Genomic DNA, 21,181 nt, shown 5'->3' with positions numbered 1-21,181 from the left:
TATTATTATTATAAGAGTATATAGGACTAGTTTTTGCGTGAGATAAGTAGCGTAATTCACACTTGCACGTATCGAGTTAAGGCTATCTGTCTAATCTGGGCATTTGTCGATCATAAAATGCTCACTATGTAGCTATTATGTCCGTGAGGGATACTATATTTTATCTAGATAAATCTAACTATAACAGAGTCAATTATAATAGAAGGTATAATATAGATTCGGTATACCTTCATGTCAATGAATTTTTAAAGTCAGATTCTCAACGAGCTTGCTAAGCACAATGATGTTTTCGGCGATAGCTACGAGGAGCTGGAACAATTTATTTCGATAGTGCACTTTTTTTTAAGTATTTGCGCGATTATATACGTGTATGAAATGTTATGTAACTATTTTGTATTAAAGTCATTATGCCGCATTGGGGAAACCTGCCAAGTAATGATAGCTACATTTTAATATAAAATACATTTTCCTTCTATCGTACTCGTGTTCTTTCGGGAGGTCTGCTAGAATTCGTTTTTCATTTCAGTGTCTTGTATCTTCCATTCTGGATATTATATTGTATAGTACAAGTTAAAAAATCTACAGAGAATAAGTATAAATGATCCATTGAAAATATCTCTCATAAATTCAAGTTGTTTAATTTTAGTCATAAAATCGTGACACAATCTAAAAGATTCATAGCATGATATCATTTGCATATCAAATAAATTTTCTTTGTGTAGATTTGAGTCACGTCTCATTGCACTACTATATATTTTTTAAATATAGAAAAAATGTTGAGAAACATGCAACGCGCGCATTCAATGCACCTTTGTAAATATAAATTATTCAGTCGCGTAAAAACTTTTTCATTCCGAGTATTTTTTTTTATTACACAATCTCGCGAAAATATTTTCCGGCGGATAATTCTCCCTTTGTTCAGGTCTGGGGAAAAGGTTCGAGAATGTATTTTGCACTTCGCGCCACCAGTTTTGGGCCGGAGCCAAATGAACTTTGTTATGGCAAAAAGTTGGTCACTGCACAATATTTCAGGCTTTATGTTCTGCATTTGCAAAACGAGCCTTTCGGGGCGATGCAGCAGCAACAGCAGCTCCCGGTCATGCGAGAAACAATAATGACATGCATGCGGTGAAGCATTCCAGTGCTTCTAAAATTTGAAGTGTTTTACCACATAGTTATTTTTAACGGTCCGTACACAAAAACATCATTCATTACGTGCTTTTAAATATCTGCCCTGTGATTAGTAGATCGTTCTGATGGGGACGTACTGGCACATGTAAGTAGGGCCGCCGAGAGCGAACTCAGACCCTGGGAAAACAATGAACCCGGGCCTCATGACAAAAATATCATTTTATATATTTTTTAAAATCGTAATATAATTTCTTGAATAAATAACAATAGGTACGATTTAACCCTATCTATGCTACAAATAAACAAAAATTAGCTATCGTTGCGACATATTTTAATTAGGCATTAAAAAATAGTAAAAATATCTTCTCATAATATTTACCTGATTATAAGTCGTGTTTTTTTTGCTGCTCAGTGTTGCTATATAGTGAATTTATAATTCGGGTCAAAATCAAGAAAATCGTTTCATCGCGGTGAAAACGCTCGATTATCAAGCGTTTATATTTATACTAAAATTACTTGTGAGAATTGAATAAAACACATTTAAACCAAATTTTGACCAATAGGAGAGCGCAAAAAACAATTATCCCTTCTCAGAAGTCAAAAATCCACGTCAAAAGCAATAAAATCTTGCCGTCGCCGTCACAGTGGTAACGCTCGTTACCGAGCGTTCCCACTGCAACGGCGGCTACACGATTTTATTGCTTTTGACGTGAATTTTTGCCTTCTGGGAAGTGATAATTGTTTTAGCGCTCTCCTATTGACCAAAATTTGGTTTGAAAATACATTGATCAGCCCTCTTATATTAGAAGTACATAGTAATATCAATAAGGATAGCTATCATATTTTTATACATAGTGTAATATCGAAAGCAGACTAACTGTGGAGCAATATGAGAGATGCGATGTGTGTCTGTACTTATTCTTCCGCTTATTTTCCCTTGAGAGATGAGTTGGCTCAGTTTGTATTTTGAACTTAAACTGATGAAAATTCTAAAACTATAATTAGTTGAGTTAGGTTTGGATTTAAACAGTAAAAAGACGTTACGCAACTACCAAAATGAGTTTCATAGACATTTTAGAGCAGCATATTATCGTCTTATCAGTTAAATTATATTTTCGCTAGTAGAAATATGTATCTACTGGTGAAAATGTATTTGGACTTCACCAGCGAAAATATAACATTACCAAAAAATACGCATTCATTGTAACATTTATAAATCGGATGTAAATAAATAATGATAAAAATGTAAATATATATATTACTACATATAGAAAAGTTGAAATCATATAATTTTACTAGCACCTGTCAGATAATTTATATTTTCACTGGTATTTTTTTACCAGTGAAAATATAAATTATCTACCGGTGAAAATATATTCCGATATGATTTATTGAAAAGACATATTTAAAAAAATATTTTCCGGATAGATTTGAGACTGTTCTTTCAAGATTTTCTTTAAGGTTTAGCCACATGAAACTGAATGTTTATTCATTTATTTTTCTGCATTAAATCTAGCTGTCAAATTACTGATGATACAATTTATAAAAACATTAAATTTATATAATTCAGCTGGTGCCGTTGTTGATTTTTCCTTATTTCTTTGCTTCTTCCTTAAATATACTGCTACTAATTTACATTTCTTGAATATTTTCTCTCATGTCTAATATTTGCATGCAAATTTTAACACAAACAGAGCAGCATCAAAAAACTCAAATCTGTCCCTTTGAATAATAATGTTTGTTGTGAATGTACTACCTAGAATGTAGGTTATTTTGAAAGCAATGTTCCACTCCTTTTATTTCTTGTATACTAGGTATATATAAAAAGGGCTAAAAGAACTTATACCAGAAATACATCAGTATATAGGTACATCTTAAAAAATTGTAGTTTAGTTCAAATACATTATTTGATGTCGGTTTTTATTTTTTTTATTAATATATTCTTGCTCTGATTTTTTTCCAGAGTTGGCTCCTCAAGGAGAACGAGCCCCGGGAATTTGTCCCCTCTTCACACCCCTCTCGGCAGGCCTGCATGTAAGTACATAGAGCGATGTTGTTTTTTGTTGTCGAAATTATCATTTCACTGACTCTAGGTCAGTGGCGTAGCTATGGGGGAAGCGGGCCGCCCCGGGCGGCACTTGCTTAGGGGCGGCATATTCGCAATGGAATCGTCTAGTGTGGTTCTTAAACCTAAATAAACTAAAATTTATGAGCTTAACAATAATCAATTTATTATTTTAAAAAATGCTGATTTTATGACCCTGCAAAAAAATGTATGGGGAGAGGGAGCGGCAATTTTAAGAATTGCCCCGGGTGGCATATACCCTAGCTCTACTGCTCTGGGTTTTTTTTCAAAAAATCTAAGCACAAAGTTATCAGTTAGATCACCTCCAATTTTTTTTTAAATTCAAGGTAGAAAATTACAAATAAATTGCTATGAACATGGGCCGTAAAAATTTTTTTTTTTTTGAAGAGCCAGATCGTAAATATTTTAAGCTCGGGGGCCCAGAAAGCAAAATTTAAGTAAGCTCAAAAAAAAGTAATTCATTCAGTGTAAGTTTCATATATAAGTACTTTTTTTCCTTGTACTTTTAATTTAAATTCGGTAAGAAATTGTATGATATATGCAGCAAAGGCTAACTTCCAAAGCTGAGGGCCGGTTTTTTCGTTGAGAAAAATTTCTATTAATATTTTTTTGTCCTGGTTTTCTCGTCATTTGATTTAAAATATCTATGAAGTACCGTTTTGTATACTCTTTTAAATGTTAATGTAATTTCCTGCTGCTCAGCCAAATAAATTATTAGCTCTTAAGATATTTAAACTCTCATTTTTTTAAAAGTAATTTTCTGTGTTTGGAGAAACGATGATGCTAAAGAGCGCTAGTTCTTAAGTAGGGTCCTAAAGAGTAGCTATGCATAAAACAGTGGGATACAATATTAACTAATTATATTTTAACGAAATAACTGCATATTAGTTGATAATTTTATTTCGTCATGTAGATATTTACTATTATCGTTCATCAATGAGTTGTTGAATCATAGCATACATTTTTATTTAATAAAAAATATTAATAATTATACATTTGCCGCATTCTATACTTTAATAATTATTATAATTAAATATTTATATTTTTTATTGATACGATAAAAAATGTGTATTAAAAATCCGGTTATATCGAGGCCGGCGCCAGCAGAATATTAGCAATGACCACCTTGATTTGTTACATACTTTTTTCTTTATAGGTATATAAATTTGCGTACGTATTGTGAAAATTTATTTATAAATACAACTTACTGTGTTTAAGAAGTGCGATTTTTTATTATTTAAAGTATTATCTTATTTTACGCGTGGGAAGGCGTAACACGGGAGATGTTTATCTAGTGAAAATGTCAAACTGTACATTTAGAATTATTGTAGGTATTTACTCGTCGAGTTTTATTTTTAAATGTAAGATAAGAGAAACATTTTTTCAGAATGATTTGTTTGGATGATGAGTGCTTTTAGTTTTACTGGCGATTTTAACTACACCATATAATTCAAACTAACATTCACATTACAAATTGATCCATTGCCAGATTATTTTAAGCCTTCAGGATACAACTTTGCGTAATGTTAATAACACCTTGACGTTTTCAGAAAAATGTACCTTTATGCTACAATTAACTTGTATTTACTTTATGTTTTGAATGCTAGATTATAATATGCAAATATTATATTTATATTTGTAATATATCACAATATAAATATTTATATACAAAATCGTAGGTTTCATGCTTCATGATTGTATACTTTGTAAACTATAGTTTATTTATTTAAGACGGTTACAATTGTCTTGATCGTTTTATATTATAATAACGAATAAAATTATAAACCACCTGCCCCGCCCCCTCTCAAATCATGTCCCTGTTTAGTATTCACGGCAAAAGCAATAAAATCGTGCCGTCGCAGTAGAAACGTTCGGTTATCTAGTGTTCATATTTGACTTTTTATAACAATATTACGATATACAATAAGTGAGAATCAAATGAAGCATATCCAAGCCAAATTTTGACCAATAGGAGAGCGCAAAAAACAATTATCACTTCTCAGAAGTAAAAAATCCACGCCAAAAGCAATAAAATCGTGTCGGCGCCATCGCGGTGGGAACGCTCGTTACCGATATTTTAAAGTAGCATATAATTTTACTAGCACCTGTCAGTTATATTATATTTTCGCGAATAAAATATGTATATATGTATCTACTAGTGAAAATACAAATTCACTGAAACATTTTTATATCGCATGTAAATAAATAATGATAAGTGTGTAAACGTATATATTACTATGTATGGAATAGTTGAAATCATATAATTTTACTAGCACCTGCCAAATAAATTATATTTTCACTGGTAAAAATATGTATATCTAACGGTGAAAATGTATTTCAATGTAATTTTACTAAAATTACATATTTTAAAAAATATTTTCGGAATAGTTTCGAGACTAAAATTCAAAAAAATACATGCCTTTTTGGCCAAATTCAAGGAGGGAGGAAAATGAACCGTTTGCCCCCATCCCCTATTAAAATGACATCCCTGATAATAACAAGTTGTTTTCATCATTTGCGATGTCCTCAAAAGTAATACATAAAATTTACTCACAGAAATATTCTATGCTTATTTCTTGTATTTTGTTTTAACAAATTTATTGTTATATTTTTTTTTAAAACAAATTAAAGTATAATAAATTGGCATGGGGTAATACGATTATGATTTATGTATCTAAAAATAACTTCAATATATACAATTAAATAAAAAAAGTATCCGCTTTAATTTGCCATAGGAAGCTACGGGAAAATCATAGAAAAGCCCTAGTGTCGAGAGAATTTTAAACAAATCCCACTTAAAACTATATTCATTGCCATTGATGTCACTCACAATGTGCTCAACTCTTCTAGCGTTGCCTTGTAATGAAACTTCCGATTAAGACGTTCCAACTTTTCTGCGAGTTGTGAATATCGTGTCGAGTGCTTATATTGTATTATTTTAAAATATATATAAAGCGTTGTCATCTAATTCGATAACAAAATAATTCACACTTTACGTTAATTTAAAGTCCACGAATCTCTTAATATCTGGCTTTGGAATGCGAAGCAATAGGAGCACCACATACGATTATGTCTCGTAATTACTGAATTCGACGGTTTTCCGTTCCGTTATAGCTTTTTTTATTTTGCATTTTAACAAATTTATTTTTGTATTTTTTTTAAACAATTTTAAGTATAATAAATTGACATGTGGTAATACGATTATGATATATTATATGTATCCAAAAAATTATAAAATCAAACAAAAAACTTAAGAAAAATAATGTTTTTTATATTCAAATCAAGACATATCATTAAAATTATACCAAATATATAAAATTGGAGTTATATAATTCAAAGTAAACATATTTCGAAGTAACTTCATCGTGATACTAATCACTTTAGCAACTATATACTGCACTTGTTTAAACTATGTATAGCCTACTCCACGACACTAATTAAAAAACCGTTTTCACTTTCATTCTTCACAAATTTATAAACATTATAAATGAATTCCTTTGATTTAGAAGAAAGAGGAAATCCTTGTTCATGTTAAGACATTTATCTAAAATAAAACAAAGGATTCCATAGTTTTGTTTGTCTCAACATAAAAAAAAATACCTAGGTTATGTATAAATTATTTTTGAGGCCCCACTAGATCTGGAGGCCTCGTGAGCTTATGGGCTAATCCGCCACTGATAGAAAATTAGAAACCCGTTGGAACGTTTGTAACAAAATTCAGGTAGAAAACTAATTTGAAAAGTGATTGTACTCCAATGGAAATTCTCTCAAGGAACTCAATAATTGGTTAAGTGGATGACGTTTGCTTATTTATAACGGTACCCACCCCTAAATTGTAGTAACTTTTTAATCATTAATATGTAAAATCTATAACTTGTTTCTTTCACAAGTTGTATGTACATATACAACCGTACAAAGGAAATCCGTAGTTTAGTTTGTCTCAACATTTAAAGGTGATTGAAAATATGTGTGTTATATATAAATTATTTTTAAGGCCACAAGCGCGCGCTTCATGCGATTATTGAGTAATCCGCCACTATTTTCATCTACGATTAGAAATATGCACGTCTATAAATGTTATCTAAAAACTAACACTTAATTGTAAAAAAACAGCGTGTATGTAATATATTAAAAAATGTGTACACCGGTGATCTTGTGGCATTCGCGATCACCAAGTAGAGTATAAAGATTTGAAATTAATTTATAAACTCTAAGGATATTATTATTTGCTTGTAATGTAATTAAAATGGAATTCAAATTTTAAGATTTTTATTATTGAATTTTGCATTTTGTGGCAAATAGCTCTTTGCATTTTTTGTGTATTTACTGTATAAAATGCTTAGCATACAATTTCAGTTCAGTAATATTTTTCCACCTGTATACATTTGATTAAATAAATGGTTTAATGTTTAATAAATTAATTGGGTTTCCTGAATCTAAATAAGGTGTTTTTATAATATTGATGAAATACATTTTCCTTTCCTTTTTCATCAATTGATTGAAGCTGAAATTGGAAAACTATGTATTATTTTTAACTTGGCCGTTTGTATTGTAATTTTGACTGCATATTATAATTCAATTAATTTAAAGCATATTTCGCTTAAGAATCACATGATTTTCAATTTTATATATCTACTTATTAGGTTAGTGAATTTGTCATAACCCCAAGGTAACTAAACTGGTAATATAATTATGCTTATCTAAGATAATTCGTATATTATGACTTGTGTATTTTGGTATTGTATTGTATATATGTATATGTGTAATAGTATCTAAAAATAGGAGAGAGAAAAAGACATTAGTTTTTAAGCTTCGCACAAGAACAAATTACTGAATTTGCCCAAGACAGCAAATCTATCTCGGGTATTAACATGAGCAGATGCATACCCCCAAAATATTTGGCAGCATGCCTCAAATGTCATGCCATGATCGCAAGGACCAATAACAAGGCGTGAAATCGCTGACCTCATCGTATGGTGGTGTGTGACCGAATCGAGAAACGTACTCGCACGAAACGATCGTCATGCCGTGATATATCTGACGTGGAACACTCCCGTTCCAGATTTATCTCACCTTTTTGCACCATCCGTCCAATGGAGTACTTTATGGCACTTTGTTGCGCCGTTTGGTTAATTTCTTTCCTCACTCGCTTGATCGCTGTGGATGTAGCAATTTTTCACAATGCATAAATTTTGGGACGGTCCGGCTAACGCGGCCAAGGCGCGTGTACCCATCGCTCTGTATAAGTTATTTTTATTCACTAACATTGCTGAAAGTCTTTGGCTGGGGTCCAAGAAGAAGAACTGCAAATTTCTCGGGCCACCGCTCGGAATATTGCTTCCGATCCGAAAAAAGGTAGTAAATATATGTATAAACGCGGTCTTGTGCCGCCGAGTTTAAAAAAGTGATAAATAACGTTTAAAGTTTTTATTTTGGTAGTTTCCGGTCGGAATTTTTCATAACATAATATAACATAGATAGTGAGTGTATGATAAAAATAATCTACTATATGAGAAAAACATAATTATAATTAATAGGTTGAGTAACAAATAACTTCCGCCCTTGGAGATAAATTTGAATTGACTCAAATGACTCATCATATCTGAAAAATTGTTAAATAATGCATATTAGCTGTTAGCGATCCATATAAAATGGAAGATCGTTCATGTTCTGTTAATACACTACCGTTAAATGCGTATTCCAAATTCATTCGTATATTCATTCCATAATTATTAAGTAAATCTTAGTTGTCTTTAAATTAAACCCCTGTTATTCATTGCGGTGCAGCAGTGATGTAGCTAGGGTATGTGCCGCCCGGGGCAATCCTTAAAATTGCCACCCCCCCCATACATTTTCTTGCAGGGTCATAAAATCAGCATTTCTTAAAATAATAAATTGATTATTATTAAGCTCTTGCTATTCGTGGATTTACATAAATTTTAGTTTATTAAGGGTTAAGAAACACACTAGACGATTCCAGCACGAATATGCCGCCCCCAAGCAAGTGCCGCCCGGGGCGGCCCGCTCCCTCCGCCCCCACATAGCCATGCCACTGCGGTGCAGTTTTTACAATTGAAAAAAATGCTAAATTAAAAAAGGTAGATCTTAAGAACTGCAGTTAAAAAAATAGATTTTTTTATTAAAAGTATGTTGGTCGTTTCTTTATGTGCACAAAGCTCAATTCATTTAAAATCAAATATTTTTCATGCTATTTTAATAAGCATCAATCTACCGTTAAATGAGTATCCCATACACTATCTTTACAAGTTAAAAATCTTCATATACGCATTCCATAATTATTAAGCAAATCTTATATGTCTTTAATTTCCATTCCTGTAAATCGTTTCAGTGCTATTTTAATATTGAAGAAAATGTTAAACTAAAAATATATAAATTTTGAAAAACTGTATTCAATTTAAAAAAAACTTGAGTGCTTTAAAAGATAGATTATCAAAAGTATTTTATTGTGTCTTTATGTTCGCAATTTTCTATTTATCGTAACTGTTATCAATCCATCTAAAATGAAAGATTTTTTCATTTTATTTTAATAAGCAGCAATTTACCGTTAGATGAGTATCCAAAAACTGCAAGTTATATATTCATTTCATAATTATTAAGCAAATTTTAGATGTCTTTAATTTCCACTCTTATAATTCATTACGCTGCAGTTTTCACTACTGAAGAAAATGCTAAATTAAAAATGTATAGATTTTAAAAATCTGCAGTTATGGAAAATAAAAATTAAGCAGTAGGATTTTTTTTGTAAAAATTTTTTTGATCGTTTCTTTATGCCCATAGAGGATTATGCTATTTAGCTGTTATGGATCAATAAACATTTAAAGATTCTTTCATTTTATTTCAATAAGCAGTCATTAGATAAAAAATATAATATTTATACTAATTAATTTATAGTTAATGTAAAACTATAATGACATAACTAATTTTAAATTAAAAATCTTGAGTATTATATACTGAAGTGTTTCTTTATTCTATTCAGAAATCGTTTAATTTTCACTTCTGTAAATTATCTTAGGGTTACTAATAAATATATATTTTCTTAGTCGTATTTCATCTCATAATATATTTTCTGTAGTAAATGTATTTATATTTAGTTATAAATACACTTATTATTACATTGAAAATTAATATTTTTTAAATTAAAAAAAATATTCTGATTGTTTTATATGCTCCATTAAACACGTATTATATCGTTGTGCATTATTTAAAATATTGCGATATAATACTATGTTTTTATATGTAAATATAAAAAATGTATAGAGTACTTTACATATTTTTAAATTACATAATTAAAGTGAATTTAATTACTTAACTACAATCTAATCCATAAAATAAAATTGGTTATCTATAAAAAACTCGTTAAATTCTCTATTTTAATTATCTCTAACTATCTAAGATTTATAATTATTAATCATAATCCTTCAACTACTTTTTTTGATTCATTATTTGAATCATCAAATACTTAATAATAATAACAATTATAAATTAAAGTATCGTCCGCAAATATTTGTATTTTACTATTTTTATAATCTGTATTTAATTACTAATACTATTCCTATTTTATAAATTTATATAAACATATGTACATATTATATAAAATATGTCTATTTTATTAAACTATTTCTCTAGATTTATAGTAGCATTATTTGCTGAACATACATTCCATAAGCTCATTTACATCTCTCGACTTTTTTTTAATATAATGATTTAATTTACAAATATACTTATAGGTAGAAAACATGTTGGGTTATGCACATTTATTCTAATAAAATAGAGTTACATAGAAAATAAAAAAAAGTAGTTACAATTTAACGGCAAAAACTGCAATAGAACCACTGAAATGTGTTTTTTTACCTCTAAACCAATATATTTAAATTTTAAGTTGTTTTTATCGTAGTTTTTAACATTAATAGATTAGTGTGGTTACGCGAAATATTTTAATAGTATTTTTTTTGTGAAGATAATATATGGTATTTGCTTTTAAATATTAGTATAAAAATATATATTGTAAATGATTGCATTTGTATTATTGGTGCTGCTACTCCTCACCGAGCAAGCACATGTTAAAATAGGTTTGATTATATTTTGGATATTGCAATTTAAAATTTTGTTGTTAGAAATGCTGTTCTTATTAAATATTGATTTAAGATCACGATGACCATAAGCTCTATAGAGCGGATTCATAAATGTGTATAGTGATTAATTTTAGCTTGAACGTTAGATAAGAAGGTAATTGTTTGTCTACATTTCGTAAATATGATTGATTCTGGGCTATTCTGATAATTATACATTCTCAAAAATCGTAAAGGGTTAGAATATTAATCTGGACAATTTATTCCACTCTTGTTCTTGAATTAATTCGGTTGTAAATTATATAGCTCTTATTCTAAAAATATTTTATGTTGCTTACTATTTTTTTATCACTGCAATCTCTTAAAAAACATTTAAGTTTGTTCGTCGTGATCAGAAGTTATATTTTGATTATAATGACAGTATTTCGTACTTATTTTAAATTTAACGTTTTCCTACAAAAATATGCTGGCATGCTATATATTAAATATATAATGTACATTTTTGTGTTTTATCATCATCAACTATGTTTTCAGTAGTTTTTTTTAATTAATGATTAAATTTATAAACATATTTTAGGTAGAGAACCTGTTGGCTTATATTTATTTTAATGTTAATAACAGTTATTTTAATAGAACAAAGTTAAATCAAAAATAAAATATTAGTGGTTAAAATTTAAGAACAAAAACTTTAAACCTTAATAATTTTTCTTGTATATTCCTTTGCCATAACAGGTTTTTTAATTTTCTTAGTCAATCCTTTCTGGAAATAATTTTGGAATCTACGGATTTTTAATTAAAAACTATGTAACCATATTATTATTTTATTTTACTAAGTTTCATAATTTAATATTAGTTTCGTAAATAGTTTCATAAATTAATGTTTACCGCGAATAGATATAAGGTTAAGTTTTTGATACAACTGAAAAATATATTTAAATACTGCACCTAAACAAAACCTGTCTTAGTTACTTTGTCATATATTGCATATTTTATTTTATGAACTTAAATTTTATTGCACCATCTCAAAAATCTTTGTGATTTTGCTTGCTCATTTTTTTGTATAAAAAGTCCCATTGTACATAATCATTGCCAGATAATACCGTAGTTAATTTTATAAGAATTTACTATATTTATGTATAATATACACCTATATGAGCAGGGCCACAGAGAGACAATTTTAAGCCCCTCCCTTAAAATCGGCAGGTGCATAATTTTACCTACCCTTTAACCTCATTTTCGGTCCTAGGTTTGAATTATATTTTTTTGTCATCAAATTTTGTCATAAAAAAATGATCCTTAAGATATTGTTCCAACAACTCATGAATTTAGAATCATCAATAGTGAGATTATTAGTGATGTAGTCGAATGAACGTGTGTATAAAAATCAGGATGTAGATTAAGAAGAACCATACCCAAAAATAAACATGAAAGAAAAATAATCTAAACGTTCTCATATGAATTCTTACGTGTTTGGGTAATTTGAATTAGTAATTATTTAATCATTATAGTTTCGTTCGATCATTACAGATTAAGTTTTACGAAGTTTTTCTAATATCATCAATGAAATCGTGATTATTAATTAAAATTCGAATGTACAAAAATGGTTTTTAAAATTCTCTAATCAAGAGCTAAATTTGGCTCATTGAACAAATAAACAAAATGAGAAAATAAACACGTCTGACTTTATAATTCGCTACCATCATTTTTCACGCAGCGATGGCGGATAATTTTTCCGTTGACTTCATTCAAACCCATCAGTCGAACTAAATTTTCATCGCAATCGCGAACCGCGTTATCTGAGGTCCCTTTGTCCCGGGAAACCAAGGGCGCAGTCGCCGGGGGCGGCGGCTCTCGGTGGTGGGGAGCGCTCCGTATCGACTGCAGCGGACGCGCCGCCAGTTCTCAAACTGTCAGTTACGTAACAATCGAGCCCGAGGCGAAGTTCTCGGGATATTATGCTCGCGTGTTGGTTATGTGCATATGTTAATCGGACGACAGACAGGTGAGCTAATTTCCGACGACAGGTGTAAATGTGCGAGATTTTTATCGACGTTGTAAGTATCAATGAGATTAGTGGGTGTGTGTTTTTTAGAAGAGTTGATGCTAATGAGCTTGACTTTAGGTTATGTAAAAAATGTTTGTATAGTAAATAAGGTGTTATTTATTATTAAAACAAACTAATTAAATATTTCCTGTATTATTGTACAAGTTTTTTAGGGTACATAAATTGCAAATCAAATCACTTCAAGGGCTTAAATATGAGCTTTGATAAACGTTATTAAATTTTTTTGTATTTTGGTTAGAGGCGAAATCCAAAAATTAAAAAAGCCAATGTCACTACGATATTTTCAATTTCACGCTTCATGAATAAATCAATCGCACAATTATCTTTTGAATAAAATTGTATTTTCATCCGAAATACTGTGATCTGAATAACTCGATTTTGCTACATAATTGATTATTTTATTTTATATATAAATTATATAGACTAAAATCTAGGCCTTCCTAGATTGCGCTCGAAATCTAGCGTTTTTGTTAGCGTTTCTTAGAATAACTCAATATTAAATCGATATCTTATTAGTGAACTAATAAGATATTATTAAAAATAGCCTTATTAAAAAATCATAGCAATCTGAGTTACGATATTTTATATTTATTTACAGCTTCAAGACAATGGAACCTAAACATAAATTGTAACATTAAAGGCTAGTTTTCCATAATAGATGGATTGTGTATATTCTATAGTAGCAGGTTAAAGAAGTGCTTTCCCAAGTACACTCGTCGACACGACTCGAGGGAATCATATCCCAGCATATCTAATAGGAATTTTATGAGAAATAAAAATGGATAAAGTTTATATTTCTGCGTGTACAAGTACTAGTATAACAATTGGATTTGTGATTGTTTCGAAATACGAGCAACTTGATTTATAAGCGATGTCTTGCTATACGAGCAGTACGTATTGGGTCACTTGATCACAACTGAGCCGATGTTTCTTTTCTCTCTCTCCAAAATGTTGTTGCTATGAATCGTGATAGGTCCTAGCTCATTTTATTTTTTATGCGGAAATTTTCTTTGATATACGAGTGTTTTGGATCACGAACACGTTTCCGGAACGAATTATGCCTTAAGTAAATCGAGCTTCCAGAGTATTTTAAAAACCTTTTCTATCAAAAATGAATCGGTTATATTATTTGTCAACTGACTAGAGAACCATGCTCAAGATATTACGTAGCACAATAGCTGATCATACAAGGCACACAGTGCCATTGAGCTCCTCAGTTGATACGCTTATCGTAAGACAAGTCCCATATTTGAGGCATTCAGAATCTGTAGTCTTCTTAAAATAGGATATCTAAATCGGTTTTTATTTTCAAGCGACGAAGCACTTTGTTGTCCATTTTTTATAAAAAATACATGGTGTTCTCATTCTAGAAAAGGTCATGAAATAAAATGTTTGATGCTCATCGGAAATCTGTTGGCGGATGACCACGCACATAGATTTTCAACATCAAATGTGAACAGAACAGTGAATAAGCATTAATGGGCCGATATTAGAACCTTGATGAATTCCTTATTGGAAAATATATTCAGACGACTTATATAAGCATACTTTGAACACATTCACAATAATATTTTTTTGTGAAAACCCAAAAAAACATTTTCGTTATCAAAAACGTTTTCAAAATCAGTATAGATTACATCTGAATGATTTTTTTTAATTATTCAATCATGTTGGTCATCGTGTTTCGTACATTTTGGAACTTTATATTTATTGTATTATATATGAGCGATCTTATTTTTAATAATAGTGAGAAGATAAATATAAATAAAAAAATGCACATATAAATAAAAAAAATATTTTATGCTTGATTATCTGTTAGTCCTGTATATAATTAATTTGTTGTTGCCTTTGTTAATGATATTATCAGAGTTCTTTATAGATTTGTGTACATTTCTTGTATTTCCCAATTAATCATAACATTTTAGTATTTATACATACAGCGGTATAGGTCAATGATTAATACCTGAAAGACCCGTGCTCCAATTTCATATTGGACCCTAGCTTTTCTTTTAATTTCTATTGTGTCTAGGCGTATTGGTGATTACTATATAATTACAGTTCCGACCGATCAACATAGATTAGGCTAGGTTAGATTTTTCTAATCACACGGATGAATATCGTGATGAATGATAAAAATAAAATTAATATAGTATGATAGTTTATAATTAATAACATAGACAGTAAAACCTCGGTTTACAAGCATAATTCGTTCCGAAAGCATGCTCGTATACCAAAGCAATTTCCCCCCCATAAGAAATATTATATTATATATCAACTCAGATTTTTTATATATAAATATATAAAAAATCTGAGTTGATTCGTTCCAAAACCCAAAAATAGTTATATAAAAATAAATAATACAAAGAACATTTTTTGATATAAAATAAATTAATTTAATAATTATTTATATCAGAATTAGTGATAGTTCAGTGAAATCTTTTTCTTTTCGTGGAATTTTATCTATGAACCTATCCAATGATATCTGATTTTACCTCCTTTTGAGGATTTGGCGAAATTGTGATATTTTACAGATATCCCTTTATCTTATTAGAAGTGAGGATTTTCTCTGACTTTCTCTTACTCCTCAGACGAGATCTCCTCTGAAGCCTTATGCCGTTGCGTGCGATGCAGATCTATTAATTCTCCGATAATCAGCTCCTGGCCATGTTACTTCACCGACTCTTGAATATCGTCCTCATTCACTTCTTGTCCTATATTATTGCCCAAGGAAATATTTTCATCGACAATTTTCAGCTCCCGTTCATGAGCAAACCCGTCAACGCGATTAGGCCACAGTTTATTTAAATATAATTGAGGGTTCTTTTGGTAACCACATTCCATGCTTTATCGATAATCTCGAGGCAGGTCACGATGTGAAAATAATGTTTCCAAAAGTGTAAGATTTGTTCATTTAATCACTGAAATAGTGATTTGGTGTAAAGCTTTTTGAAATTCAAAGTGAGTTCCTGTAATGGAAGGCATTTCTGTGTTGCGAGGAAGGAATTCCTCCAATAAGTCGTCCTCATATAAAAAAAAAATATTTTTATATAATTTCAACTCCTGGGGTTCACGTTTAAGAAACCGGGATGATAAACATCCTAGAATACCTTGTAGGAGTTTTATAAAAAAATAATAAAAATAACACCAGTAGGCCCTTCCTGGGAAATCACTGGGAAAAAATCACGAGAAAAAAATCCCGAGAAAAAAATCCCGGGAAATGTTTTTTTATGATAACGACTCCCGAGATTCACGTTAAACATATCCCCAGTATACCATGTAGTATTTTTATTAAAAATAAAAATTTAATACTTGTTGGTCCTTCCCGGGAAATCAACGAGAAAAAATCTCGGGAAAATTTTTTTTTTGTAATACAGACTTCCGGGATTCACGTTTCAAGAATCGGGACGATAAAATATAAAGATGTCCGAGGTGACTTTTTTTAGTGTCCTCCTTTGATATTTTCAAAATCTCTAAAATTCCCGGGATTCTACGATTTTCGGGAACAGCACCCACTAATGAACATTGAACACCCATATTTTATCTGATACATTGCAATTTAATCTTTGCAGTTTGAGAAGCATGAGCGCAGGGACAGCGTCGTGCACGTATGGCGCTGCATTAACTTAGGTCAGTGCTTCCGGCGACTCTCGGCGTCGCGGACGCCCGCGACTATTCCACCGCTTTTCCACATTTTCGCGCCGGCGAACCCCTTCCTCTCGCGTACGCGCGTATCTCGACGGAAGCCCCGGAAAACTCGCAAGGATCGCGTGCTGCAATGACCACGGAAAAGGACACATCATCACACACAATCTGGTGCATCGTGTGCGTCGCGTGTCTGCCACATCCATATTCGGGGACAATGGAAAAGTTATATGTCTACGTGCCGGTAATGTAAACTAAATTTCCATTGTGTGCATGTGTGTGTGTGTGTAATCAGTATTTTAATGTCAGTCGCGCCCAATCTATGGTTGTCGTCCGATTTATCGCGTCATTATCGCCACCGAAACGACCGACGCCAATTACGATAGATATTAATTATTATCTTCTCGTCAGCGAAACGTAGTCGAAATGGTTGGTGTCGGCTGTCTTCGAACACGTGGTGGTGTGGGAAGAGCTTTTGTGTGCTGCAGTCGCGATCGATGCTTGCACGGCGCATTTCGCGTGACAGGCCACAGAGGGCTCGGGAGAACGGTCTGACCTCTTCTCCCAGCCCTGGATTAAACCCGTGCATGTGTGTATGTGGATTATTGTCTGGACGTGTACCGCTCTTTGTGCATGCACATACACTCTCAACTACACATCGGGTAGCCTAGGCGGGGCTAAATCTGCAATGGTTTCATTGTTTGAATAATTTGGTTATTTATAGAAATACTAAAATAAACATTCTACATTTATACCAGAATACTTGGTTCTTGGACTTAAATCATCATTAACGAGTATTTATTCATGCTCTGTATTTTTTTTATAATAGTTATTTTATTATTTATACATATGAGAAGCGGCGCTTCCATAGCTTACATAAGCGCACTGCCACTGGTGACTATGCATAACTAATCCATATCCGGCATAATGTTTGAAATTTAAAATGAGCGACCTGTGTTTTTTTTTTATATTTCTAGTTAACTCTTTTATCAAATCATACTTCATCTAAAGTAATATACAAATGATACATAGAAAAATTAATCTTATCTAAACATAGAAATTGAAGACAATTTAAGTGAGCAATATATAAAATAATTGTGTATAACTGTTGAACAGATTAGAATTTTCGAAAAAAAATCTTTAAAAAAAAATAGTTACTTTATATAAATGCACAAACTTATCGTTTTATGGGACAAAGTATTTATTTTAATGCACACATATCAAAACAATACCATGTTAAATAGCACTCATAGAAATATATCCATGAATTTTTTAATCGAAATGAAGGAAATGAGTAGTTTATTACTAAGTTCTATAATTTTTTTTAGATATTTTGCGGAAATGTGGATCTTATGGTTGGTCCGCACTCTGTTTTAAATACATGATAGCTATCCCTGCAGATTTTTGATATAAGAGTATTAGTCTAAGTGTATTCAAATCGAATTTTGGTCAATAGGAGGTAATAATTGTTTTTTGCGCCTTTCTATAGATCAAAATTCGGTTTCGATTTACTTAAAAATCTTAATATGCTACCGTTCCCATTGCGACAGCACCGGTACGATTTTATTGCTTTTGACGTGAATTTTTGCTTTCTGAGAAGGGATAATTGTTTCTGCGACCTCCTATTGCCCAAAAGTCGGTTTGAATATACTTTGACAAACGCTATTATATCAGAAAGTGTTAGAATATACTTTGATAAACACTCTATGGAGCAATATATGAGATGTAAAGCCTGTCTGTATTTCTTCTTCCGCTTATTTTCCCCTGAGAGATGATTTGGCATAATTTGTATTTTAGATTTGACCTAATAAAAATTTGTTTGAACAGCGAATGGACGTTTCGCAACTGTCAAATTAAGTGTCATCGACATTTAAGAGCAGCATATAATTGCAGTAGCGTCTATCAGTTAAATTATATTTTTGCTAATATAAATAAATGAAAATGTATTTGGACTTCACTAGTGAAAATATAACTTCACCAAAAAATACACATTAACTGTAACATTTACACATTTCACTTAAATAAATAATGATCAGTATGTAAATGTATATATACAGACATGGCCATAATAATGGGGCACCCCAATAAATGTGTTATATCTAAAAAATCTTATTTATTTAGTTGGCCCATCCTTAGCTTTAATTAGAGCTGCAATCCTTTTTTGCATACTGTTTACTATAATGCAGATGGACGTAGACAATTTTCGCCATTCCATCTGCAATTTTGGATTTGTAATTGTGTTGGGCAACCTTTCCTTTTAATTTTGTCCATAAATGCTCTATAGGCTGTAGGTCTGGTGACTGTGTAGGCCATTCTAAAAGCGTGAAACTCTTTGACGCAAAACAATCCCTGCATCTTGCTGGAATCGGGTGGTAGCGTGGTCTGTGCTTGGACATATTTTTTTGTACTCCAACATTGAAATATAAATGTCACCATTCACACTTCACTCGCAAGTGTACAGGTTTTCTACCCTTTCTGCTGTCATTCAATTCCAGACCATAACGCTTCCGCCACTATATTTGACTTTGGGTGCTACGCAATCAGCTAAATATTCTTCTTCGACTCTTTGACGCCCGTATACTACATCCCAAAAACCTTATTATTGATTCATCAAAATTAAATATGCATTGATGACCATATACAGTCTATTAGATTTTTCTGCTAGAACGGTTACTTGCTTGTTAGCTTTGTTGCTTGCTCTCCACCATTCCAGTCAGTACTTCAACAGTCAAATATACCTTCTCATGTTTGAAATGCATAAAAACATCAGTTCGTAATACTCAGGCTTTTTGCGCTTTTACTAATGTCGAAAGAATAAAAAAATACAAAATCGAAAAAATTTATATGATACAGTAATTAAGAAATTTCTTCAAAAAATTGATTGAAGAATTGCTCTCGCATATAAGTATGTGATTTTGAAAATTTACATTTAGTCAATCGTACTATTTATTTATGGTATGTTATAGGTTAATTAATTTTTTTATTGTTTTTATAATAAAAAATGCTTGTTCCAATATTTTTCACAATTTTTCTTGATGATTTTAGACTTTGTCTGGTAGTTAATATTTACTTGTAGGTATTCATTATATTTGACTGACTTACCGAGTTGGTACAGATTAACCCTGTTGTAACTCATTGGATTTATGTTGTATGTCAGGTAGGGTTGAAATAGAGAAATATACTTACTGTAAATGTGAAATTCATCATTACTTGTATCGTTCCCATATTGTTAGATAAGTTAAATGAATACATACTTAACTTGCATTATCTAAATAAACAGATTAAGATGTACTAATAGCTTTATTGTTGTATTTAAAACTCAATTTGTTACACGTGAGACATTCAGAAATTATGTATTGATTGGTTTTCCATCACTCTTATGGAAAAAGTTCTAAATATCCACAAACTCTTTTGAGAAAACGTTACATACATATATACATATTCAATCGTATACAGCTCGAATTAATTATACAGTATATGCACGTACATGCACATTTATGTAAGTACATACATGGGTACAATTTGCTGTTACAGCACCGTTCGATGCACCCAGTAGCCTATATGCGCGGCCCGCATGCGCACTCCAGCTCAGCTCAGCCTCGGAGCCTTTTACTAGGAACCGACCCCTGGGAATTTCCCGGGTCTAGCTCGATAATGCACATCGAGGCTGTAGGTACCTACCTTTATAGCTAAACTATCTACGTAGGTGGGTGGAACAAAGACTACGTCGACGACCGCATGTCTCGCGGTTATTCTTATCTCTTATTATGGTCGTGTCATATTTTTGAAGTGGGACTGATAAGGTTTTGTTTTATAAACATAAATTATGTAATGCGGTTACATATTATATGGAAACAAGACCAACTAAATCATTAGTGAAACAAAATAAACATACCTAGAATGGAAGCTGCTATGATCTCCAGCAATTTTGTTTGCTGCTGTACTTAATTAATGTGAAGACGCCATTTACCGCACTTATGGTTACTTGATTAAAAAAAAGTATTTAATGTTCGCTCTTCGTACGATTTTTTTCAAGTTTATATGTCAAAGGGTAGATGAACGCATAGCATAAAAAAATGTGAGCTATTGATAGAATCTTTTTTTACCCACGGACACACTCTTTTTAGAATTCTGTGGCAAATATATAATTATTTGGCTACATATAAT

The 21,181-nt window shown here is 31.3% G+C and overlaps 1 protein-coding gene across 4 annotated transcripts in view; it reads left to right on the top strand.

Annotated features, from left to right (window-relative positions):
* Nucleotides 1-21,181, top strand: part of LOC148229129 (uncharacterized) — a 91,753-nt gene that overhangs the window by 17,471 nt on the left and 53,101 nt on the right. For 2 of the 4 annotated variants that reach the window (XR_015811375.1, XM_088197457.1), the window contains exons 2-3: nucleotides 3,095-3,165; nucleotides 16,942-17,258. Coding sequence is in view for 1 of the 4 variants with exons in the window: in XM_088197457.1 (XP_088053583.1) it covers nucleotides 17,245-17,258 (14 nt within the window). In the remaining 3 variants the exon portion in view is untranslated. The remainder of the gene's footprint in view (nucleotides 1-3,094; nucleotides 3,166-16,941; nucleotides 17,259-21,181) is intronic. The other 2 variants (XR_015811377.1, XR_015811376.1) reach the window with 1 other exon arrangement.

This window comes from Plectrocnemia conspersa, unplaced genomic scaffold (genome assembly GCF_051122295.1).
Source record: "Plectrocnemia conspersa isolate PC_06_02 unplaced genomic scaffold, ASM5112229v1 ptg000011l, whole genome shotgun sequence".
Lineage (NCBI taxonomy): Eukaryota > Metazoa > Arthropoda > Insecta > Trichoptera > Polycentropodidae > Plectrocnemia > Plectrocnemia conspersa.
The sequence above is the reverse complement of the archived record's forward strand: the minus strand, read 5'-3'. Positions and strand labels throughout refer to the sequence as shown.